The sequence below is a fragment of the Prinia subflava genome, chromosome 16 (genome assembly GCF_021018805.1).
Source record: "Prinia subflava isolate CZ2003 ecotype Zambia chromosome 16, Cam_Psub_1.2, whole genome shotgun sequence".
In the NCBI taxonomy this organism is placed as follows: Eukaryota; Metazoa; Chordata; class Aves; order Passeriformes; family Cisticolidae; genus Prinia; species Prinia subflava.
In genome coordinates this window covers 7710211-7736516 of record NC_086262.1, presented here as the reverse complement: position 1 = coordinate 7736516, position 26306 = coordinate 7710211, and the positions used below count along the sequence as shown (strand labels likewise).

Below are 26306 nucleotides of genomic sequence, written 5' to 3'. Positions count from 1 at the left end.
TCACTTTATGGAAAGAACATTTATTTTTGCTTTAAAACTTGTGATCCATAGAAATACAATAAAATCAACATGTACACAAAATGTTTTTAAAAATCAACTTTGGTTCAAAGAAATATTTAACATCTAAATCTTTTGAGGTACAAAAGGCATGAGACCAAGCACCCAAACAAACAGAATTGCTCACAGCACCGTTTGCACCATTACTACAGAGGGAGACTGTAGGGAGGAAGGCAGGGAAAATGTGGAAATAACTGCAACCAAAACACACAGATGTGTACAATGCCATTTACTTTCTTTCACAGGTGTTACATATTTTATTGTTCTTTTGTAGTAAAGTGCCAGGACTCTTGGAGAAAAAGATGGATCATTTCTTAGAAATGAACTGGAACAAACAACAGTAAAAAAGGAGACAGAAACAAAGGTCTGTAGCAGGCTGGAATTCAGTCAACCTCTGTTCTCCCACAAGGTCTTAAGAATTCATTTCCTCTTTCATGAAACCACTTGTTTGAAACTGTGGAAACAGGGAACTGGAATTAGTTATCACCATTAGCCAGTGTGGGTATCATCACAACCTAGATGGATAGTTTAGATAAAATATCTCAGTTGGGGATCAGTGCTTATACTTCTCTACTCACCCAAGGGAAAATACATTGAAAGACGCAGAAGGCTGGGGAAGAAAGTATCTTCCCCAACATACAATTTTGGAGCCAACACTAACAGAGCAGTGTATTCTGGGGCTTGTATCACTGACAGTCAGCATGCTCTGGCACTCCAGGGGAATACCTTGGAGGCTAGGGGATATAGGTATAGGAACAGATGATATGAAGCTTGAGAAGCTTTCACCAGGAAGCAGAAATTTCTAATATCCAGACACTCCCATTTACCTTACCAGGAGCTCTATCCTTTTGCAGCTGTAACTATTGACAGATCTTTGTAGGAATAGACCTGATTCTAGCCAAATGATAATTCAGGTCATTCTGATGCTGATACATTACACAAACCCAGTGACAGTCTTACACTTTGTGCTGCCATTTGACATAAAAACTCACTAGAAAGGCTATAGCTGTACAATGCAGCTACTTAATACTTCATGAGATCAATGGCAGCAAATTTCACTATGGCCAAACGACTCCACTAGTTGAAATGGCAACACCCAAGTTATTAAATGCTTTTATAAGAGGTCAGTATGTCCTTGGCTTTACATACATGCATTCCTTCAGGTTTTGTTTCTAAAGAAGTATTACTTACCCCATTTACACCCTACTAGTACTGGACAAGCTGCATGTCTTGTTCTATAATCCCCCTCACCACTTCTGAAGAGATTGTACCAAAACACTGCTGTTCCCTGAAAAGTGAGATCAGATCTGGATTAGTCAGAATGTAGTCAATATAACCAGGTTAAAGTAAGGGGAGGGGGATGCCTATGGATTCAGCTGCAAGCAAGCTGGAAGCACTTTAACAGGTCACCATCAACAGCACATGAAAAACTCTTAGTCCTGTTCTAACACAGCCATGTTAAGAGTACAGAGGAATTCTACTGAACACAGGCTCACTTTGTTAGAAACAGCTGTACAGACAAATTGTTCACTTCATACGTTACCAACAAAGGGAGATGCCCTTTAGCCTGCAAGATCATCACAGCTGCAATGAAGTGCAATTGTCATGTCAGCTGACTTTACATGCACTGTGCTGAGGGACAGACAGTGAGGGCAGAGAGAAGGAATAAACCCAAACACATAAACAGACTTTACCTTCTTGGGCCATATTGCCGCCCCAAAATCTGGGAAAACTGTAGCTCCTCCAGCTTCTACATCACTCATCTGAGAAAACAAAGGCCATAAACTGTACATTTACAAGCCTTTTTATACAGTCCCACAAGCTAAATTGTCCCAAGACTTGAGATTTCCACTTGTGCCTCTTCAAGTGGCACAGATGAGGAGGGTGTACTTCAACCAGCACAAACTGCAGAAGCAGCAGTACCTGCTGTTTGAAGGATTTTATTTCAGCTGAAGGCTTTTGTCCAGATGATGCACATCTAGATATATATTCCCTAGCTTATGTATCCTCTACTTCAAATAGCCACTAGAAGTTGTGTACCTGCAATAATACTCTAGAACAAGAGAGAGGACTTCAGACTACACTGGTTTCAAGAATTTCATTCCACTTTATGATCCAATTAGGAAAACAAGTGTCTGTTAAACCACATATTTCCTCACAAATTGAAACCATGCCTTTGGAACTCATTTTCATAATTTAATTTATGCATCTTGGTCAACCACTTCAAAAACTTCCCAAACTATTAGAAAGCCTCTCTTTCTGCACTGTTTCTGTGCTGTTCACCAGCAGTCTTACGCAATTCCAAGCGTTTTAGAGAGCTGAAGCTTCAACAGCTACAGCTATGTGACTCTAAACAAAACCATGTATCTTTAAGCTTAGCACTACTACACTGGAATTAATTTAACCCTATTGTATTTCATCAGTAACAATGGATTTATTGTAAATTCTAGACTTGACTCAAAACCCACCAAAGTTCCTAGAAATGCTTCCATTAAAAATAGAACATCTTTCCACTGAATTCAGTAAGCTTTGGGTCAGATTCTAATTAAAAGAAACAAATTAGTCAGATCCAGTTCCCACCAAATTTAAAAACTACTATTAATACACTCGCCAGTCTCCACAATCCCTATTGTAACCTGGATTTCTGTTTAAAGCAGATGTTATTACCACTCTGGTGTCCTCCTTCTTGGTATAATAACAAGGCATCAGATGCCATAGGTGCACAGGTTTTTGCCCCTTCCAACTAGAAAGCGTGTGCATGCAGCCTTGCAAGTTAATATGCATGTCTTAGCCACACAACTACTCTTTAGTGAGGGTGTTGGTACATGTATGATGTGTTATGTGTTCTACATTGGACAAACAAGGGCAGATTGCCTTTGACCATGTACAACTGGCAGAGAAGATGTGCATTGTTCCTTCTAAATCAAAGCTCATCCAAAATTCTGAGAAGCAAACAAAGATTAACTCAATTTAAAATTAAGACCTCTTTGCAGCAGAATATTTCACAGCTGCCCATCTTTCTCCAATTCTTGTTTTGAAGATTATATCCCTCCCCTCCATATCAAATTTAAGGTGTTTCTGGTTCTATTTTGAGCTGCATTTCACTCTCAAAATACGATGTCAGCCATCAAATTTAAAATTCTGTGACAAAATATTTAAGCTATATCACTCAAATCTTAAACACAGAAGATGAGGTGATCCTAAAGATATAGTGGGTATAGGCTGATAGGTAAAATAGTGTCAGAATACTACTGTGAAAAGAAGGCCATTATTCCCAGTGACAGGCGTGTTTAGGATTCCAGTGTACATGGTCTGCAGGCTGTATAATGCATGCAACTAATGAATCTTTCAAATCTGCACATGTAACCTAGTTGCACCAAGTTTATCAGCTCTGCCTCCTTCCATTTGTTGAAGTGGCAGCTGTGCTGAGCAACTGAGCAACTCTGGCTTTGCCACACAGCTGAGAAAGAAGATGACAGACCACAACATCACGTGCTGTCAAAGAGTGGTGGAAAAAAAAGACTGTCTCACATTAAGTGGCTGGTAGTCAAGTTCTCCAAAAGCCTACCACATGAGGACCCCAAGTATTTCCCTCTGAGAAATAAGCCAAAGTCTCCTCTCCTTGCATGGAATCCAATGAAGTAAAAGATTCCATAGCAGAGTGGCCAAAAGGAGAAGATGGGTCCTATATTCAAGTTTTCTGCTCTGAGGTTAAATACCACCAAAATTCCATCAATTCAGATGGGACAGCACCTGATGCTTGCAAGAAAAGTGAAATCCCTACTGCCAGATGCTAGGAAATCTTTACAAATAACCAACTGCACAAGCTGTAAAAAGATGCTGCTAAAGTTACACTCAGTACATGAAGGATCATACTTACATAGTTTAAAAAAGTGGCCACACGATTTCCAGTCCCTAACCGCTTGAAAGCATCTGGCTCATCTTTCTATAAAATTAAATGAGAAGAACTGCAAATTTCGAGCTCCCAGACAGTAGACAGACAGAGGTACTTACATAGTTAAGAAACGTCGCTAGCCTATTTCCTTCCGATTTGAGTGTGCTGTCAAAGGGTCGCTGCAACAGACAACAACTTTAACCTGGGTTCCAAACAGGCTCTCACCAGAGCTATGTATGTGCAGATGTGCAGCTCTGCAGAGATCCTCAAGCCCAATTTAAAGAGTTGGAATAGAAAGGGGACAGCTGATACAGGGCAATGTTAAAGCTGTCAAAAGTTGCAGCCAGGGTGTACAGCTGCACGCACAGAGCACTTGGATGCCACGAGGAGAAGTTGCACTGAACAATTCTGAAGGGAGGATAGAAGCAATGCTTTCAGGGCCTGTGGCACAGATGTTATCCAAGTAAGGTCAACAACAGGCCATTATTGTTCTGGGCACTGATCCAAAGTCAACAACTGATGTGAATACAAAAAATTAATCTTCAGTGGGCTTTAGATAACACAGATTCTTGTAAATGTAACAACTCAAAGAAATACTGTCATGAGAAGACCAAATGCATATTTTGACAGCAGACAAAACTATAGAGTAGTTTCAGGTGGTTGCCAGTCTAGGACTAAAGACCACATCAAAAAGATCAAATTGTCTTTAGTCTATAAAAAACATTGAGTTTCATTTGTTGAAGCTGAGTTCACACTGGTGCCAGTGGAGAAGCAGAAAGAACATCTAGAATACCAGTGTCTTTCTTGCCTTCAAAAAAATGAAATTAGAAATTTATTTACATTGCTAATAGTCAGGAAGTCATTCCAGTCAGGAGACATTAAGGTGCATTTTTATACACAAAAGCAATAATGTTCAACATGTAAAGAAAATAAATCAGTATTGAAAAAGACAAACAGCAGTGAAAGCCACAGTGACCATGTCTAAGATGTCATAGTTCAATCTGCTTGAAGCATGTTTTAATAAACAAATGATCTTTCCTGAAATGTGTGCATAAAAACCCCAAGACTTGCATATACAAATCCAATCAAAAAAAGCCAACATAACAGTGAGATACAGAGAATTCCCTGGTTACTGCCACTGCTGCGAAACCCAGGTCTAACTATGAATTTCTGAACTTTAACAGCAAAAATATAACTTGAACAACCAATAAAATCTCCAAGTTGTAATATGTAGCTACTGAAGTGACTCTGTTTGAAAACTGCAAGGGAACAAAAAGCTTCAAGGCTGATCAGAAGCTGGGGAGACACAGCAGCACCTCTATTTCAACACAAAGTCTGTGATGCACAGAGAGCCTGCAGGACCAGGCCAAAACTGTGGCAACCTCTGCAACTGCCTCGCCTCAGCTGACAACTGCAGCCAAGGTTATGTTCCAAGTGGAGCTCTGGTCCAGCTCCTAATCCAAAAGTAAAGTCCACAGTGGCCAATTTGATGCCTGAGGTCCCTGAGTTCAAAGGCTTTGAAGAGAATTTAAGAGTATTTGCTCAACTCAGGAAACTAAGCAGACTTGGATGTTAAGAGGAAAATTCTCAGAATGGGCCAAAGCTAACGAATACAAGCTTCCATAGCGTTGAAACTTAGATTTTTTTTCATTTTTAAACAGTGCTAAGTTGGGAGGCTTCAATTCTGCACTCAATTATTGGGTTGTGTGCTCTGGCTGCAGCAGTCCCTCCTACCAGGTAAAACCGCTGAGACAATCTGAATTATGCCAGGTTCCACTGAAAAACCACAGAAACCAAGGCATCACATGGATTTTATATTTGAAGTTACCAGTCACCACAGCTCTTCAGTATGCTTAGCACATCCATGAACTTGTTTAGGGTCATTAGTAAGGATGTCCTTTTCTCCCACAGCAAGCTAGAGCTGTTCTTTGCCAGGCAGAGCCCTCTAGTGCCTCATGGAGACCCAGCACTAGCACCTGTACATCCACCTGTGCTGGAGCACTTCACCTAACACCGACCCGGGGAACTCTTCTCAGACCCCAGTGCTGCAGCCACTCTTAGAGGTCTGCCAGCACATGAGGAATTCCATAACGTTCACTTTTTGGGAGGAAGGTGGAAGGATATCTCCTCCTCAGTCAGCTGCTGCAAAATGCTTTGAAGCACCCAGCAAAGCACGGTTTGGACAACATCACTGAACTCAGAAGTCTAATGGAACAAGGCAGACGCATAACTCAGGGCTTGTAGACCTCAGTGTACAAATAAAACAACACAAAGAGCACATTCAAGTGCTACATGACTCTAAGTGTCTCTGTAATGTGTAAAGAATCAAGGTCCCAAAGGTAAGCAGGGAGATGCATTCACTGTTCTCTTGAACTTTCAGCATCAGAGAAGGCAGTGCAAAGGCTTTTCAGAATTCATGATCCATTCATGCAACAGGACTACATATTAAATGCTCTAACAGGAAACATGTTCAAAAGTTTTCCTAGACCAAACTGTTCCCTCCTCCCCACCCCATTAAGAAATAATTGCAAGTGTGATCTTACCCTAGAAAAATCAAAGTGTGGCTCATACTGCCCTCCCATTCCGTAGTTGGCAACCTACAGCATGGAAGAAGGAAGCACATAAATATCTATTGAACTGCAAGTGACTGCTGCAGAATAGCACTTGCTCTCAGAAATCCAAAGCATGCTCTGAGAAACAGCATTTTGTGGCCAGATTATTATCTACAGTACGCTTGATTTATTTTTAGATTGCCGGAACTGAGATACGCAGGTGAGGAAACAACTTGAGTGCTTTTTCCCTTTTGTAGTTCAAGGGTTGGTACTTAGCACAACAGCCTGTTTAACATTCAGCAGCAATAGTTTCACCACACTCCTGCTTCCTTCCTCTGAGGGAAAGGCAGATGAATGTGTGCAACTCCCTGTGGATCCAGCCTAAGGGACAGAACTGGACTGTGCCACTCATGTATGATCTGTGACATACAAATGCCTCTCCAGGATCACAGAAAATTAAGTTAAAAGCACCTCTTCACTTACTTTATGATCACATAGCATGTTTTAGTTACTCTGAGGCTGTACTTAATGTGTCTCCCAGATCTACACAATTACCTGGTTTCTGTGGGTAGCCTGTAATCAAGAGTATTTCAATCCAGGTCTGAAACAGGAATTCAAGGAGCACAGAGGAAGAGAAACAGTGAATGGGCTAATGTACAGCTATTCTGGCAGTGCTGTACACTACTGGCACTCTTCTCCCCAAAAGCCATCCAGAGATCTGAATTAATATGAGACTATAGCAGGACTACAAAAAATATTTGGGTCTCAGAAACATTGAACTAGGACAGAGAATAAGCTTTTGCAGACTTGAAAAATATGCAGCAGTTGCCTCAGAACAAAGGGATAGATCTCAGATTCCTGCATGAAGTTATCTTATATTTCTTTGGTAACTCCACCCTTTTCTGCCTGGAGCACAGGGAAAATATCTGTCTGCACCAGACCACCCTGAGCAGCAGCTGATTCCACCAGGATGAAGCCAGTGCACCAACCTGCAAGAGCTCAGCTGTTTTCACTGTTAACCCTGTGATCTGCTGCATTCGCTGATTCACCTTGGCCACAACAGGATCATCGCTTTCTTCCAACCAGGAGCTAAGGGAAGGATAGCAACACATTATTTTACAATACCAATCAGCACATCACATTTCCCAAGGCACAAGGATTCTTCTGTCCTTTGTCAGATGGCTAAACGAGCCATTTTCCATGCATTTGTTGGGGAAGCTTTGGGCACATGCACAGCAGTTCAATTTTTCAGACATAGCAGGTAGTGAACAACAGCTGTTAAGCACAAAATCCTTAAAGCTCAACCCTTCTCCCTGCTTACCTCTTGGATACCCTGTAGCTAGCCACTGTAAGGACACCAGTTTTGGGATCACGTACTGTGGCTCGTGCCAGCTGTGCCAAGAAAAATCCCAAGGGGGAAGAAACACATCAGCTACAGAATAGAAAATTTCTTCCATCTTACCAAAAGCAACACCTGATTTGTCCAACTTCAATATCTCACTGGATGAAAGAGCTTCAACCTAGAACATGATCTGATTTCATGCTAAAACAACACATGCAGAAGAAACACAAGTACAATCCGTCACCTGCATTTGATCCTGGAAAAATAGTCTGATGGACTGCACAAGCCATGATATTGATTAAATCCATGAGTTGCTTGCTGAACAGGTTTTGAAGGCACTTTTTTAAACAGCTGGAGTCAATGTTAGCGAGAGGGAAGAACAACAAAAGTTAATAACATATGAAGTCCAAGCTCCAGGCAAAGAGAAAATCATTGGATAGTCCATGAATTTAACAGCCTGCTCCTCATGTGGACTAAAATCCCAACCTCATTCTCAGATGCAAAATAACAAGTGAAAACTTTTACAGAATGAGTTACAAATTATGGGACAAGCAAATCCCCAGTGGTAGAAAATTCCCAAGGACAACACTCAACATTCCCATGCTCAAATTTTCCAGCTGAAAGATGCCTGGAACATCTAGTTCTGAGACAGTCTGAGATGTTACTACATTATGATGTTAACTCTGCAAAAGCGCAGCACACCTACACATCTTAAACACTGAGCATCATCACACTTAGGCCATATCACCAGATCTGTAGGAAAAAAAAATGGAACTTGGCAAAACTGGTGAAGTTTCCTGCGGTGTCAGAGTGATAAATGACTGGCAACAGAGTGACAAATGACTGGCAACAATATACCACCTCACTTTGGTTTAATTCTTGCAGCTGAGAACAAGAACTGGGACACTCCTTTCTTTGACTGTAAACTCAGACCACATTTAAATTTAACTCCTGCCAACCACACACACTCTAAATCATACCTCTTTTCTTCCACCTAATTATAGGTCACAGAAAGCCTTTTTATTTGCATCTTCTTCAGAGAATGTAGTCATTATTTCCTTCGTTTTTCCTCAAAAAAGTCTCCAGCCAGCTTTACACTCCAAGTCAGTTGTCTTGTCCCTATACAAGAGTTCTTGGCACGGCTGTTGCTGTAATTCTGACTCACTGTTATTTTGTTCCAGATTTCGCCTGTATAAACTATAACAGAAGAGCCAGGCTGACTGAATGTTGCTCTTCACTGGTGCAGTGAAGCATAGCTTTGGAGATACATATTTTGCTTCCCGAACTTTTCATTCTGCTGCGATTTTCAAGCTTGTTTCAAGCTTCATGCTTCAAGCTTTTAAGCTTCATTTTCATGCGTCCTCATCTAGCATATGATCTAAATAAATCAGAACTTAAATAAGCCTAACCACTTTGATATTATTCTCTATCTGCTCTGATAGGTAGGTTTCTCCATTTAAGACACACAATCTACATCTCCGTTGGTATAAGCAACTAGTAAATGTGAGGCTTCCTCTCTCAGGGTGGAGAAATAAGCCTTGTAAGAGGCATTTGTTTTCAAAAAGCATCAATAACACCCTTCATTGGGTGTTATCAGAAGCTTCACTGACTGTTTCAGACTCAATTTAGTTCAGCAAGCTCTCAATTGTTATTTCCTTATGAAATTCTGCAGCTGCTGAAACCCTGAAGCATGAGCTCAGATACTCACGGCTCCCCACTTCATGCCACATTCTTGCCTGTTCAGACATTCCTGGATTGCAGGTAACATTAAGAATTTTGGAAATATGGTTCTCATACTATGATGGAAGACCTGCCTCAATGCTATCAATTTTCTTGATCCTCCCCAGCCAGTTGTGATGGATTGCCTGAAAAGTTGGATCCGCTTTTTAGAAGTGGAATAACAGTGATTGCATTTTGCAAAACAAGCATAAAAAGCAACTCAACTGCAGCTACTCCCAATCACATACAGATGTTCTTTCTCTACAAAAAGTACTGGCAAGTGTAAACTGCAGATAAAGTTGACGTGCTTGTACTCAAAAGTAAAAGTATCTTGCAAATGCATTTTAGAATAAAGAAAGTGGTCATCTTTCTGAGCCTAAAATAAAGTAACACTTCCCAGTTCTGTATGAAAGCTTCCATGATTACTAACTAAAATTTCCAGGCTAGAATTAAGGTGTATTTATTAAGGACCATCTCATCACAGGATTTGCATTTCCCATTCTTTAAGCTGTACTGCAGAACTTAAAAGTTATTCCTGCAGCTGAGCTATACATAGGTTTAGAAAAAACAACTCCTAAGATAATGGTTGCTTATTTTAAATGACAATTTTCATCTGACACAAGGCTATAATATTTACCTACTCTTCTAGGGACTGACTGCAGTTCTACACTACATAGATCACACAAAAAATTCCTCTAACATTAGTAATATAGGCAAAATTGAGAGACCAAAAATTAAGACTTCCCATAAAACTTTGAATAAAAAGGAAAAACCAAAAAAATAGCTGTCTTTAGACAGTGCTTTATTTGATAAAATAGATTAAGTGATATGCTCTATGTGAACGTTTCCATTTTATCTGAAGCTCTTGAAGTTTTCTACTATGATGTAATAGGAAAAATCTCCATTTAAGGAGGTGAGAATCCTCACTGAGACAGGAATGTTCAGCCAATCCTTCCACAGCTGGCTAGTAGTCATAGAAGACCAGCTTCTCAAACATCCCAAATTATTAATGATCTTGGGAAGCATCAGTTTCTCAATCTGTTTTAAACTACTTATGCTTACATTTAGAAATACTCGCAGAAGGGTAAATCTTCACTGGAATTTTAGTACCGTATTTCATAGTGGTAGCCTGAAGAGTGCTAAAATGAACTACTCCTCTATAATCAAAGATTTGTTCAGTTTTACAATCTGCTCAGAGCAGACAGAAAAACTAAGGGGGCATCTACTACTATCACACTGCCATGCTACTTTTTGCCAGAAAGGTGACAGTTAGGCAGGAAATTCCACCTCCAGAAAAAACAGGTAATTACGAGCTTTGCATGAGGTAGTGGCTTTATTTATTGTGTGCAGAGTCACAGAACTCATACCATGAATAATACCTATGGTTTAGAACAGAAGCAGTAGATTTCAGGATACACAAACAAAACCCCAAACCTCTAGGTATTTTTCTAGCACAACTCACTTTTTTTTTTTCTTTCCACTTCTGTTGAGATTTGGGCTTTTTAAATTTCATTTAAGTTTGGCTCCAGTTCAAAAGGCAGACTTAAGGCATATTGCACATCTACTCCTATCATTTTAAGTCAGCCATTTACCTTTTGAAGTCTAGTCTCTAATTTCTTACAGCCATTTCTAGGCCATTTACTGAGAACTTTGTATAATTACTGCAACAATGCATAAATACCTTTGGGAGCCTGGGTGTTATGGTCCTACATCACCAGGCAGTTTCAAAATCATTCCCTTTAGGATCACAGCTGCAGTGTATCATCTATAGTTTGAAACTAGATCTTTCAAATCCTTTGGCTAGTCCTTGCTAATAGAGACTGAAGCATGGAATTAGCAGTCATCAGTGAGATTGAAAAAGGGAAACTTACCCTTGGCTTAGCTAGTTGTTTAATTTTCTCAATTTCTTCATCAGACATGACATCATAGTATCTCACAATATGAGGACTGTCCCATTCATCTTCTTCTTTAAAGGGAGCTATAAGCAGATGAGGATTTCTGTTTCCATCATGGTACCTACAAAACAGCCTTTTTTGTCTTCGAGGTGTCTGAAACAAAATGCCAAACAAAGCACTGTTTGCTCAAACACCTTTCTTGAACTTCAAACAGCCAAGACAAGAAGATGAGCTGCACAGAAGGGAAAACATAACGTGTCCCATCAAGCTTGACCACCCTTATGCAAAGGCAGCATAGTTGGAAATTCTTGTCTCTTACCATTTTCACCCCTTCTCCTCTGCAAAGGGCCTCATAGATATCACGCTCTGGCAAGTAGTCAAGGGGCCTCTCATAGGCTCCACTTTGCACCACGGCTTCTGTGGTTGTCACAGTCTTGTTTACTGACTTTTCTTGCTCCTTCTCCTCTCTTTCCTTCTCCAGCAGCTTCTCAAAGTACCTCAGATTACTGCCTGCTCTCTCATGAGTGCTGTCTTCATTGGGGAAAAACAGAAACAGTGATTTTTGCAGCTGTTGGTTCAAACAAGTCCCTGTATCAAGACAGCAACAATTCTTCCCTTCCTAAAGCATTATCAGGCAAACATTAAAGGCATTGGCTTCAGTCTGCACTGGAAATCAACACTGGGAAGTTTCTGTCTTTGCAAAGAAGAGGTGCACATAGGACACAAAAGAATCCTTTCTGGAAGAACCCATCATAAAACTTATATTCCAAGAAAAAGAATAGAAGTTTTTGCTCTTCATGTTCCTCCTTTTCTCTCAGCTTTTCTGACCAGTTCTACCCAAGATCAGCAGCTCACCAGAGCTCACGAGCAGAGACCAAGGTGGCCTGCTGGCTGTACCCCTCCTTTCCACCACCTCCTCACCCACACTGAACGAGCACACTTTAACCAAGTACTGTGGTGGAGTCCTGCCACAGTCTTCACTCCCAAAGACTTCTCTCCAGGCTGGGAAGCTTTGAGCCCACCTACAGCACCCATCTGTAGCTCTAACAGGGCTATATGGGAGGGAGCCTGGACCACTAGCATCTTTGGAGATATTAGTGATTTATTAATGATGTTGGTACGAATCAATAAACATCATCAATAGACCTTTACCCTAGATAACTAAGAAGGAACAATTCCTTGTTCATCTGCGTTTCTAGATGCTAGTACCTACAACAGATTCTTTCCCTTCTGGCCTTCCCAGCTTTACTGTGTTTATCTCATGGAAACAACCCCACAGCTCACTGCAGCCACCACTCCTGAGAGCACAGGGCAAGAGTGTCCAGAGAGGGAAGCTGAGCCCAGAGCAGAGGAAGCTGCTGCCTTCAGAGGGGACTGCCGAGTGTGTTCCACTGTTTGCTGCTGATAAGGATTGGCATTCTGCTATCAGTGCTAAACTCCACTGCAGGGGGAGCTAGATTCAATAGATACTCACATTCATGTAATTTTTAATTAAGAATTCTAGTTCTGCAGAAATTAGACTAATAAATATTTTTCAACATGAACGTTTCACCCAGTCTCAGGATGCTGCTGCTATCTAAACTAAGATCCACAGCTCGTTAAAAAACCCATCAAATACTTAACAAGGGTAATGCTAACTCTAAATGAGGAGGACAGACCTTTCCAAGGCAGGAAGTAGGCAAAGCTGGATAGGAAGCTTATTTGCTTACTCCAGGGAAAGCTAGAAACAGTTCAGAAATAAAATGTGGTTTTAAGAAACTCAGTTTGTTCTCAGTATTCAGAAATAAATACAGTAAGATCTCAGGCAAAGTATTCCAGCATCCAAGAGTACCTGCACTGAGGAATAAAGAGGCATATGTAAAGTCCTACTGACTTTACAAAAGATGCAGCATTGCCTGCATCTGTGCTAGCCTTGATCTCCACTTGAGACAAGCAAGGCTTTAACCACTGCCCAACACCTCAGTACACTCCAGCAGAGCAGAGGCAGTGAGTGCAGTCAGACACGCTGGGGCCTTGGGTAACAACAGCATGGACCATAAGACAGCTTGTTAAAGATACTTCATGTATAAATAGACTTTTGTTCCAGGATCCACATTTATTATAGGTCATCTGCCAGGATATCCTTTCCAGTTCAGCTCACCAATGTGGATGGGCCATGACTGCTCTCAGCTCTGCTGCTGGCAGCACTCCCCAACTGAAAGAAGGTGGTCTTTGTCCTTACCAAGGGATATCAGCCTTCTGGTGAGCTCCATGGCTCTGTGCAAGTCCCCAAACTGGAAAACAGCATAGCTGAGATAATCTAGGATCTCCACTTTGCTGACTGTTGTATCCTCCCCCTCGTCATGCTGTTTCAGGGCCTGCTCCATCCAGAGCACAGTGTGATAATAGTCTCCATCGTTGTAGGCTGTCTTCCCCATGCCAAAGCAGTCACCAACTGTCAGGGAGGATCTGTATTTAGTTCCTAAAAACAAAAAGATAGCTTTCAGCAATCCACACAGAAGCACCTTTGCCTTAAACACATGAGGCACATTGAGAAGTATCTGTAAATACACACTTTTATCATCCAAAATGTTTCTAAGAAACAATGCTTTGACAATAAAGTTCAGCACTGAATTTTAAGCTCAGTACTGAAGTCATTACCATCAGAATTAAAGAGTAAGCGCTATCTTAATTTTATTCTAATTAATTACTTTGGAAAAAAAGAGAAACTTAACAGAAGTTATAGTGGTAAGCTATTGTGTTTTCTGTTGTAGACAAAGGAAGAGCAGACTAACATCTTAACAGATTTCACCCTAACCTACAGATTAACACAGTTAGATGATCAGAGAAGCCTGACTGCATGCCTGCTACATGCACAGCCAGCTTGTTTCTCTTTATTAAAATTTTAAAAATTTATTTTAAAAAATTGGGTGTCCAGTTGAGTGTAACTGCACTGATTTTCCATTGCTCCAGCTCAGAAGATGCACAGATAAGACTTAAAATTTAGTTAGCTATTAATGGCTGTTAATACTTATAATAACTAAAAACATTGTGTCAGCTCATCTACCCACACACCAACGAAGCCTACTCAGTTTGTAAACACCATGTTGGTAGCCACCATAACCTGTTTCAGTAGGTGTCTCATAAGCAGCAGCAACATTCATCAGGACTCAGCTAATCAGACATCCCAGTATCTCTCAAGTTTTTCTGAAACATCTCTGTGGCAAGACCAGTTAATCCTCATTTCATAAAGGACTTTTGGAGAGACTTTGAGGGTGTTACCACTTGCCAAGAAGATCTTGGTGCATTTACCTGGCAAGTTCCCTCGAGAGAGGGTTTCAGGATCCAGTTTGTAGGTGTCCTGCAGGCGCATCAGAGCCTTTGCTGCTCCAGTCTCATCTTCTTCAGTTGGAAAAAACTGACGCTGGATTGTAAGATTTGCAATAAAGCCTTTGCAGTAAAAAGGAAAGATGTTACTTCCAGAGCTTGAATAAGTATCAGCACAAGATTGACACAGAAGAGGAAACATCTGCTCCAACTTGAGAATTGAGCTTTCAAATAATTCAGATTTAAAGCCTCTTATTAGGCTCAAAAGTTATAATCACGTTGTTTTCTGTCCCTTGGCAAGAAATATGGCTCATGAGTAAAAAATAAAGGATAAATAGCTAACTCCTCAATTTTCTTGTGCCACACAGTTACTGATGTACAATGTGAATCTAACGATCTTCATTTTCCTGTAGTTTCTCTTTCTGACATGAAAGTTTAATAGCTTTCATGAGATCTCCTGCAATACCCACAGAGATAACTAACTTTAGGTTGTACTGGTCAATGATCTCCAAATCTATTTTCCAAGCTCTAAAGCCATAAGAGCTTTTCAAGCCTCAGTTCTTGGGACAGAGACCCTGATCCAGGATCCCCTCACTAGGACAGGGCCTTACTCAGTGAGAGTGTTAAACCTCAAGTAAACTGACAAGTAAAACCAGGTGATAGTCAGAAATAAAATTAACTGCACTAGGTAAACATATCAGGGTTATACAGCAGGTTGGTTGGGCAGAAGAGGAAGCCATCAACTGAAGGAAAACAGCCCAACCATTTGCAGTCACACAGCAAGTCAAAGTGGAAAAATAAGCCTTTAGAAAAAGAATCAGTGACAGATGTATTCAATAGACTTGAGTGTTTTATTTCCATTTAGGATAACTATTCCAAAAGGCAATAAAAGCCTGGTCTGGAAAAAACTTTCAAGTACCTAAACTTCAGCATATGCAGAGTAGAAAGGGAAACCATGTGGTGTTCTGCCTGAAAAACATAACCACCTCTCTCTCACTTTCCAGGAGTCCAGTAAAAATAAACCTCCATTTGAAAAAGGTATGCAAGCAAATTCAGGCAGACACTTGACAAAAGAATGCAAACCCAAGGATCAGTACTAGAAGCATCAGTACTGGAAGCATTTGATTTAGTAGGATAGGTTTAGAGATAGCAACTATCCTGGCTTTGACAGACTGCAGCATCTGTCAACTCTAATGCTGGGGCTGATACAGATTTCTCCACCAGTTCAATATGGGACTCACTTTGATTCTTAATCTTGTTCTCTGATTAATACGGTCAAAAACCAATCAAGAGAAGCAACAGACTAGGAGAGAAAATGAAGCAGTTTATATACAAGAGAACAAAACACCCAACAGTTACCAGCACAGCTTTAAGCACACCCCATTCTCCCTCTTTCCCCAAATAAAAGTTTCTGAGTCTTGACTGAGATGTGTTTCAGTTGCAAGATTCGCTCACTTGGGTAATCAGTACACACAAGGCAAATCCTTTGCTGCTTTTTAAACAAACTTGGCAATAATATTTAAACCACAGCCAAGCTTGTGGTTTTCCAGAACACGAGGCTGTCTCCCAACAGCAGTCCCCTGGAACTCCTTACCATTTGTTGTATCCTGAAGAACCAGGTTTTCCAATTCCAGCCAGTCAGTATTCAAACGCTTCACAAGCTTATATGCATTGACAGGGTGTGCCAAATACCCTTCTGGATCAGAGGCTGATTTGCTGGTCAGTATATCCATTTTCTCAGCCCAGCTGGAATGAGAAGTGTGCACCTCAGCCTGTGAATAGTTTATGAATGTACATCTTCCTTCTTAAATCATCCAAACTACACAACTAGATCAAATTAATTGCCAGTTTTACTGTCAAAACTGGCTTTCAACTTTTCAAGTTCACAAGGATAAAGTGGAGTTTTTTTAATTACAATAGTCTCCTTCAAAGGGAAAATATTTCCCTTCTTAGTATTTTAAACCTGATTTCAGCAGGCATGTATCTCAGTTGTAATAAGCCTTAAAAATACCAGTTTATTCAAAGTCTGAACAGATATTATCTTTACCAATACCTGAAGAGGATATTGCTTTGCCTCCAAAGTGCAGCTTTTCAAGAAAAGCTTGTTTAGCTTAGGCTAGACAAGAATTTACAATCTTCCTAAGTGACACAAAGTATCAGTTGTCAGCAAAGAGCCTTTCAAGTGATCCAAGCAATCAGGACAACATCAGAGACCTGCAGCCAGGTCGGCACCTGAAGAGAACAAGGCAGGAGAATTGTCCCTGAGGGCAAAACCAACACAGGAAGGAACCCAGAGGTTTGGTAAATGCCACTGGCACACTTGGCTCTTGTAAGCAGGGCTGATGGCATGAAACACCAGGCAGCACAAAGCACTGGCACACAGAGGCACCCAGCTCTCATGACAAAATCCTGCTGTGACTCTGATGTGTCCTCTCTACAGGAGTCCTGTGATGGTACAAGGACAGGGCAAAGTGGAGAGAGCCCACCAGAGCACCATTTCTAAAGTAGCAAATTCTAAGTGATATCTGAAGCAGGGACCCTTGTGGGGTAATGGGAATAAATTAAACCAAGTTAGTACCTATCCTCTCCCTGTAGTTATCCACTGAGGAAATACCAACAAGATTTAGCATCAGAGAGTGGTGACAAAGGTGGGGTGTGATTGAACACAAATGAGCCATTTTGTTACCCTTCATTACACAAGTCACCCCTACCTTTTAATCTGAGAGAGCTTTTTCTCTTCTGCTCGGATATATTCCTGTAAAGACTGTACCAAGTCCTTCTCCGCATAAATCAGGTCTGTCATTTGACCTAAAAAGAGTAGGAGCAAATATTCATCAGATCTAAAAAAAGCAACAATTCCCACGTGCACAGAAGACAAATCTTAAATGCTCCAGGGCTATTAAAACTATCACAAAAAACAGACAAATTAAGGGTGTGCACTTCAATGCCTGTAAACCACAAAAGCCATTAGACACATAGGTCTGGCATTCAAATGCCTCAAGGGGCTTTTAATGTCCCAGCTTCAACAGTTCATGTAGCTTTGCTCAGACCCTTGTCTGCCTCTGAATTACTTTTAGTATTACAAGTGCATGGAAGACAATTAACATAAAGGTTTGACACTCAGACAGCTATGGAGAGAAAGCAACAAAAGATCCAAGTGGTTGCCAAAGCATCTGTTCTACATATGGATAGAGATTAGGTCACACTAACAAATTATTCGTGTAATCACTGGCATCATTTAAAGTTACAGCTTTACAATATGGGTAACTGTGGAAACAACCTAACATTACACAGAGAGGAATTTCAGACTAATGTCCATAGACTCACGCACACACACTCTCCTGATTAGTATTAGTGGAAATTACTAACATATCAGCCTAATTGCTATGACAAACTTGGCTTCTCAAAGCCCAAACTGAAAGAACATGATGAGATTCATAAATGCAACCACAGCTCCAGCATTCCAAAGTAATTATGAATGAGGCATGATTAAGCAGATAGAAGGCAGTACGATGTGCTATTTTCAGAGTTAGGAAAGGGTGAGAAATAGCTAACTGTAAAGAGAAGGTGATCCTTTATGGAAGCTTTGTATAAAATGCTACTTAACTTAGAAAAATCAGAAGCAAATAATACACATGGAGTTAAATATTGTTCAGACAGCTGCAGGGCACGTGAGGAGCTGGCTGTAGGACTCCAGCTGAGCAGTTCCACACAGTGGTGCAGAACAACCCACCAGGAGCTCGGAGCTTTGCCATTCACAAACAGCTCCACTGGCTCCAAGGGCATTCTGGAGAACAGCCAGTGGTAGTTAATCAGCCTCTAATGCCCTTATGGAGGGGAAGTTCCCAAAACTGCTTGACAGGAAAATGTTAGACCAATTAACAGCAGAAAACTCAGCCTGTGCTTATTTGAAGCTCTACCACAATCATACACGGTTGTATCCTATTAGAACACAGGAACTAAATTGTCATAAAAACCCAATTTTATTTTACAGATTTATTACAATGCAAATACTTCAGGATTTACTCAGGCCTAGCAAAACATACAGAAGTGAATTACTGATTTTTCCTTCTGACACTTAACTCCAACTTTTTGAGAGGACACGAGATTTCAGATGCTGTGGAAAAAAAACCTTCATATATTTACTACTTAAATTATTTTCATAACTCAAATTCAGGACTAATCTTTTTAGCATAAGGTGGTATGCTCTGTTCAAGATGACAACAGATGCACAAATCCTAATAGAACACAGGCCCCCATCTTAGTGACAGAGGCCCCAGAGAAACTTGAATCATTTTGGTCAGTGTTCTAAGTCAACCAACTGCAAACAAATTGCACTGATGCTGCAGAAGAGCAGCTTTTCCTAATAGAGACAGTGTTGGCCAGGGCCACATGAAGAAAGCCATATGCTTCAGATGATAACTTTAACAGTTATAGCAATCACAATAACCACATCACAACATCATGCACTGGTTCTTTCCACACCTATTGAGGTGAAGAACTCTGCTTCTGTGTGCCAGATCAGGAAAATGCAAGGGAAGAACATCAACTGCAGCCAGGATTTCATCTTCCAGATACCTTAAACCTGTAAAAAATTAAAAGGAGAAGGAGGAATAAAAATAATTAACTTATTTGTGAGAAACAAGCCAAAGCATAAATTATCTTCAGTCATTTTACCGTCATGAAAATCACTTAGACACTCTGAATTTTAGTTAGTAAAGCTTGAAAAAACTCTTCTTCAACCATAGGAGCTGTTATTTAACAGTCTCAAATGCTATCTTGCATACTCTTTGGGATTTACATGGAACACACTGGAAAGCCCACAGGAGAAAAGTAAGGGAAATAATATATTGTCCACTGAGACAGTGAGAACAAGCTCTTTTGCAAGAGCAGTTCACCACCTTCCATGTCAGACATAACTAGAGCTGGAAAATATGAGACCCACAAAACTGTATTATATTCCAATAATAATAATAAAAGTCTAAATTAAATGGGTTTACAGCATTCTATAAAATTCAGTTATTTAAAAACTGTCTAGAAACACAAACAGTGAGAAAGCCAAATAGAGAAATAGAACATTTTGTAGTGTGCAAGTGGCAGCAACAGTTGGAAAAGTTAGAAGTGAAATTTCCAGCTCTGCTCATTCAGGATGCATTATCTCAGCATATTGGCCTCTGGGCACAGCCCTTTTAACTTCTGTGTTTCAAAGGCTGTGCCAGTTTAGAAACCCAGCCCCAGAGATGGATGTTGAAAGCAGACTGTTCCACCTCCAAAAGCACAGCCTGAGAGGCATGGGAGGAAAGCCAGTCTGAACAGATGGGTCAGGTGAAGCAGGGGGCACACAGAAGAGCCTCCTGAGAGATCTGATGACAAGAACACCTTCTCCAGGGGATTTGTGAGGAACACTGCACTTGGATCTGCCCACAGCTCGCTCCAGAGCTGCCTGTCCACCAAGCAGAACAGCCACCAATGCCAGCCTCGTGTGGCAGCACTCCTGCTCAAACATGGAGCTCCTGGCACACCCTGGCACAACAAGGGTCAAAAGGGAGGGGACAACTCTCCACCTCAGCTCAGGAAGCAGTTATTACTTTTTCATACTCAATGTGACTGGGCAAACTGGTGGCTCAGAATTACCATGTGCGACCCAGTAACTCCAAATACTATAAAAATGCATCTATTGGGGGCAAAATGGAATCAACCTGAGAAAGGGGAATGTAGGAGAAAAAGGAAAGAAAAATACATGAAGTGTCTTGAAATGTCCAGCAATGCAGCAAACATGAAGAAATCAAGATAATTCTGCAATAACTCTAACTTGTTCCCTTGGACTCCACACATCTACCTCCCAAAAGATGAAATAGTCACAAGGGAAAAGACAGAAAGTGGATATTGCCCCTTCTTGGATTTTGAAGCCCACAGCACAACTGAAGCTCTCACCCTCAGCTGGGCTCACCACTGCCACAGACACAAACATCAAACACACCCTCAGTGACACCACCATCACTAGAAACATTAGAAACAGCTCTGTCCTCTGTTGTGTATTATCACATGGCAAGATGATTATTTATAAATTATTCTTTTGATTGCTTTACAAGACTACACAAGGAATCAGAATCATTTACCACAACAGTTTGCAAGCATGAGTAAGCAGGAAAATGTCTCATAGAAAGTCTTCTCCTTTCACTGTTCTGTTCCTCACCCTCCTGCAAACCACATATTCCCAAAATGCTTGTTTAAGTTAGTTAAGAACTAGTACATGGGTAATCTGAGAAATGAGTAAAGCTGAGTGAATAGTGCCATGCAGAGGTCTGCCAATATCACAAGCCACAGTAAGTGATGTAGCAGAAAGCCCAGCAAGTCAAGTGCACTTGGGAAGAACATAAATTTGGATATATTAAGCCTCATCTGTCCATCTGAATAGTCTGCCATCATTTAACGCCGTGGTTTTTTGGATGCACAACATAAAGCCTGGGAGAACAATTACAAGTGAATATTCCAGTTAAAACAGCACAACTCTACATTCTCCTGCACCTCCTCACCATGTTCTCTCATGGCTGAGGATATCTGCCAAGAAATACACTTACTACAGCTACCAGCTTGTCTTTATAGCAGATATTCAACAGCTTTAACATCCTACTCACTTTTACTTGAGTCAATAAACAGAGACCTCGGTAAAAAGAGAAAGCAGCTCTTGCTCAAACAAGCAGGACACCTGGCTGAAGGGTTTGCAGATTGTTTGTACACATTCTTTTCACAGCTGTTCCTGGGAAAACCAGCACACATAATGAATTACAGGAGGCTGAATAGCCACAGTCTTGGCTGGCAGGAGCGTGTGTGCACAGCCACACGTACGTGTGCCCATCCCACTCCAGCAGAACAATCTGCCAACAGAGAGGGCAGGAGGGGCAGAAGGGGCATGAACAGCTCATGCCTCAACAGTAGAGGCAAATGTTTGTAAAGCCAGTGTTTTTTGTTCAAACAGACATGCCAGACAACAAGTCTCTGTAGGACAAATACTGCCTATATTTCTGGCTTTTTCCTTTGTGGTTTGATTTTTTTTTTTTTTTAACAGTATAAGACCTCAATGAATCATTAATCCCTATGGAAAGATTGCTGTCAGAGAGCGCTGGCAGAAGGAAAAGAGGTTCTAGACAAAATACACAAGGATGGAATTTTTCTCCACAGGTTAGACTGAATTCTTTATGAAATAAGCTTTTTAAAAACCTCATAATCAACAAGATAAAAAACCAGAGACCTGACCTATTAAAGGGAAGTTGCTTGCACATCTACCATGGTTCTCAGTTCCTCATTCATTTCAAATTTCATATCCAGTCACAGGGAATATAGGTCAGCTCCCAGCCAAAAGGGAGGACTTCTTTCAAGTCAGAAGAGGAAACAAATACCTACGACACATCCAGCGCCTTTAGGACTCAACTTCTGATCAAACTGACATGCTACAGTCTCCTTTGTTCACCATAGTACAAGAATACTCCACTTGCCTGACAGTCTAACTGAAAACAGGGACAAAAAAAAAGCAAGTCCTTCATCCAGCTCCAAGTTTGCACAGACTTCTCATGCAGGAGAATTAAATTAAGTGGAACCAACATAAGACCAGTCTGTACAACATTAAGAATACAAATCATAGTTAATTAGATCAGAGCGTTACTTGTACTCACATGTGAACACTTTTTGATAACGTGAACTCCAGAAAGAAATCAACCAGTGTTCTTCCACCTCCCTTTGCTATGGGGCTTCTCTAGGGGAGGTGGGGAACTGGGGTTCCATGTAACTGCTACAGGCACAGTCACCTCTTTTTCCAAAGACTAGGTGGGAGAAAATTTTTTTCAGACCACACAGCAATGGTTTCTTCTAAGTAATTAAGGCAGAGTACTGCTCGCTGGTTTGGTTCCATGCTTACAGGCTCAGAATTTGCTGCAGAGTAATAAAGCTTGTGAGACAATGTATCATAATCAGATACTCTCAACATCTGATTAAGATAGTATTTTTCTGAGCTACTAGAATACAACATACAAGCTGATGACACAAGGGTTACAGCCTGTCTCCTCTTCTGTGCTTGCCTGTGCTGTTAAAGACACCTGGGAAATCACTCTGCAAACAGCTAATTCCATATTGTATCTACATTTAAATATCATGGTGAAATCCAACAAGCAAATTACAAATTCAAGATCATCTCAGGCCACTGATGGGTTCTTGGTGCACACACAGTTGAGGCTCTGAACAGAAATCTGAGGTTGGACTGCTGGATGAGACTGGTCTGTTTGGGGCTCCTCCAAATGCCAGTTTTACACCCTATCCTCTTGCAGACACCCCAGGCAGTGCTGGACTGAGGCTGCAGATGGCTTCATCCCTTCCCCCTCCACAAAGAATGCAGCTTCCAGAGCAGGCATCAAGCTGCTATCAGTACTGATGGCTGTGGATGAGGTTAATGATATCTAAGCAGAAAATGGTATAAACAAAAAGCCTGCAAGGCTGCTTACTTATCAAGAGCTAAAAGGCTTAATTATAAACAGATTTTCAAGATGTTGGCCAAGGAGGAGTCTCTCAATACCAACCAAGTAAAGCAGCCATAAAACCATCCACTTGTAGCAGTATTCCGAGTCTTGCAGATTAGTCAAACACATGATGGCAGCTATAAAACATTTTAAAAATTATTAAATACTAAGGAAAGAAAACTACACCATTGGCTGAAGACTTTGAAACAAGTAATTCAGAGCTGAAATTAATTATACACATGAACTCAGATGCACTAGTGTTCAACCCAGCCCCTTCCTCCAGAGCACGTTGGTTTTACTGCTCAAAGCAGCCTATGCCAACATCACCACTTTTCTCTACAAAGCATTTTAATGTGCATCTAAAACCAATTATAATTACCTAGCAAAAACATCAATATGATTGCCTTGTGTTTCTCCAGGCAAGCCAAAAGAAAATGAGAAAAAGCTGTTTATTTGCAAGCATTAACAAGGACACGGCACAATCATGCAAAACTGCTGGCACTTCTTTTCACATAAAATAAATTATAACCACCTTAGGAGCCATAATCATCTTGATTAGCTCCCAGCAATTTTTTAAAGCCGTAACAAAGAACGTTTCTTCCACACTCCAGTAGAGAACAAACCTGATGCAAGTCTAAGGCACAGCAAATCCACCTGAATCTTACTCTGCAAGCTCTGCCTTTATAAAGAGCCTGGAGTCAAATCCCACAGCATTGGTGAACAGAAAAAGACTCTGGGCTTTTTCCACTACAACTTAGTTTTTCAGCATTAATATTTAGACTGCATTTCACTGTGCAAAGCCCATAACTCCAGTACATTATCATATTTAACATAACTTACCATTTGCGCATATAAAGCATTCAAAATATCTTCCTGGCAGAAATAAGAGGGATTCCTTTCATATTGAAAGGTCTACTATCAGTGAACTGTTTCTTTCAAATAAATTTAATTAAAATCAGGCATTATCTCAGAGGTTATGTTTATCTCAGGGGTTGATTCCACTTTAACATTACCCTAGAACGTGCCCTTTGCACACTCCATGTTCTCATATCTCTGACATATAGAAAACCATGCACAAAAATCAGAACTAGTCATAGGAAAAACATCTATGTTTACAGCTTGCTTCTTTGGAAGTTTGCCAATGTGCACAGCATGGAAATTATAAACAGATTGGATTCCTGACTTAAACCTCCAGTGAAAAATTTCTTACACTAACGCTGCTCCCTCTGCTGTTACTCTCTTTGAAGTATGTTATTCCTGCACTGCTTCCCAAAGTATGATTAGTCACATCAAAAAATTGAATCCCAAGAAATTATGGCATTAGCAAGAAGCCACACTTTTGTCTGTTACTGTCACAGGAGAGCCAATTTACCAATGCAGAACAATGTTCTGCTTGTGAAATGTGAGTGGCAGTTATTGATTATTATATATATTCACAACATACCTGTGGGATTATTTCCAAGTCCTTAATGCCAGAAAGATGAAGTTATTACCCTGGTACAGATAGCCACAGCAGCCTTTCAGCTCCACTCCACCCTCACAGAGCACCTATAAAATTAAAGAGCAAGAGGTTTTGTTACAAAAATGTCTTCTGGGGAACACTACACTACTACTGAGGGAGAGGAATGATTACTGGCTGGAAACACCAAACATCACAAAGTCAGACAGTCCCAAAAATAGTCTTTATTTACATATCCTCTCTCCTCCTTGCTTCCAGGTTACAAGGACATTCTTTGTTTGCTGAAATAAAATTACTCCTGTCTAGCCAAAGGCATGTTTTGCTGTCTTATGACGTGCCAAGCTGCTGTGCCACAGCTGAGCTGTGGTAACACTTAGGTAGTGCCTTCAGCTCTCACACCAGCTGCTCTCCACTGCCTCTGCACAGCCTTTTCCACAGAGGCTTCGGTCACTGCATCGTACAGGTCACACACAGCTGCCTGTGCTCTCCTGGCTTGTCCCCAGCTCAGCTGCACTGCTGTGCAGGGACAGGGCTTTTTTTGGAAAGCAAAGCTCAGAGTAAAATTAAACGTGAACAGAAAAAGTGGGGCCGGAATACCTCTTTAAAGCTTAAGCCTTCGCTTGCTCTATGCTGAGCCTATGGCAGGCAGGAGACATGCACAGCCAGTTAACGCACTGGCAAAGTCAGCTGGCAGTCATTTAACCGGGAATGCCAGTCCTATCAAACCCAAACAGCGCGGAGAAGGAAACAAGCGCCTCCACTGTTCTTGCGATGACACCTCTAACGCGCTTACAAAGCCCCGCTGATGTTACGATACCACCTCGCCCCGTGCCAAGCCGCCGTCCCAGAACCCGGCCCACGGGCAGCATCGAGGGGCTGCGCCGGAGCGGGGCAGGCAGCCAGGACCCGCCGACCCCAGCAGCGGAGCGAGGACCCCGGAGGAGGATTTACCCAAACCTGCCAGGGCTGAAGCACCTCCAACCCGCTCGGACCGCGCCGCCGGGCAGCGCTCACGGCTCCGCCGCAGCGGGACCCCGCGAGTCCCGGGGGGCTGCGGCAGCGGGCACAGCGTGCTACGGGCTGCGGCTGTGCCCACAACCCTGCCCCGCTCACCCTCCGGCCGTGCCCCCAGCCCTGCCCCGCTCACCCCGCTGCTACCCTCAGAGCAGGCTGCGGCCGTGCCCCCAGCCCTGCCCCGCTCACCCTCCGGCCGTGCCCCCAGCCCTGCCCCGCTCACCCTCCGGCCGTGCCCCCAGCCCTGCCCCGCTCACCCTCCGGCCGTACCCTCAGCCCTGCCCCGCTCACCCTCCGGCCGTACCCTCAGCCCTGCCCCGCTCACCCTCCGGCCGTGCCCCCAGCCCTGCCCCGCTCACCCTCCGGCCGTGCCCTCAGCCCTGCCCCGCTCACCCTCCGGCCGTGCCCCCAGCCCTGCCCCGCTCACCCTCCGGCCGTGCCCCCAGCCCTGCCCCGCTCACCCTCCGGCCGTGCCCCCAGCCCTGCCCCGCTCACCCTTGTCGCTGCTCCCGCCGCCCGTTCTAGAAGCGCCCCGGCCCTTCCAGCCCCGCCTCCCG

General features: G+C 42.0%; 1 protein-coding gene across 6 annotated transcripts; it reads right to left on the bottom strand.

Annotated features, from left to right (window-relative positions):
* On the bottom strand, nucleotides 1-26306 carry P4HA2 (prolyl 4-hydroxylase subunit alpha 2). Of its 6 annotated transcripts, XM_063413209.1 has the most exons (17): nucleotides 26245-26306; nucleotides 24721-24824; nucleotides 19252-19351; nucleotides 17478-17574; nucleotides 16361-16512; nucleotides 14752-14889; nucleotides 13682-13921; nucleotides 11780-11991; nucleotides 11437-11613; nucleotides 7826-7896; nucleotides 7494-7593; nucleotides 6496-6549; nucleotides 4072-4131; nucleotides 3938-4003; nucleotides 1752-1820; nucleotides 1249-1345; nucleotides 1-511 (listed from the first exon to the last, which is right to left on the bottom strand). In XM_063413209.1, the coding sequence occupies exons 3-17, from the start codon at nucleotides 19331-19333 to the stop codon at nucleotides 441-443; spliced, it is 1686 nt and encodes a 561-aa protein (XP_063269279.1). In that variant the 5' UTR covers nucleotides 19334-19351; nucleotides 24721-24824; nucleotides 26245-26306; the 3' UTR covers nucleotides 1-440. The 6 variants fall into 6 exon arrangements, with proteins under 6 accessions (XP_063269279.1, XP_063269276.1, XP_063269273.1 ...); XM_063413206.1 differs by lacking the exon at nucleotides 3938-4003; XM_063413203.1 differs by lacking the exon at nucleotides 4072-4131.

Bases quoted from the DNA above. Each gene is read 5' to 3' on its own strand.
- P4HA2 (XM_063413209.1), bottom strand. From the start codon at position 19,333: ATGAAATCCTGGCTGCAGTTGATGTTCTTCCCTTGCATTTTCCTGATC. The intron at 16,513-17,477 runs GTAGGGGTGACT...TTCTCATTCCAG, and splicing joins AAGCTCTCTCAGATTAAAAG to CTGGGCTGAGAAAATGGATA. The intron at 1,821-3,937 runs GTAAGTATGATC...TTGTTTTCTCAG, and splicing joins TGGCCACTTTTTTAAACTAT to ATGAGTGATGTAGAAGCTGG.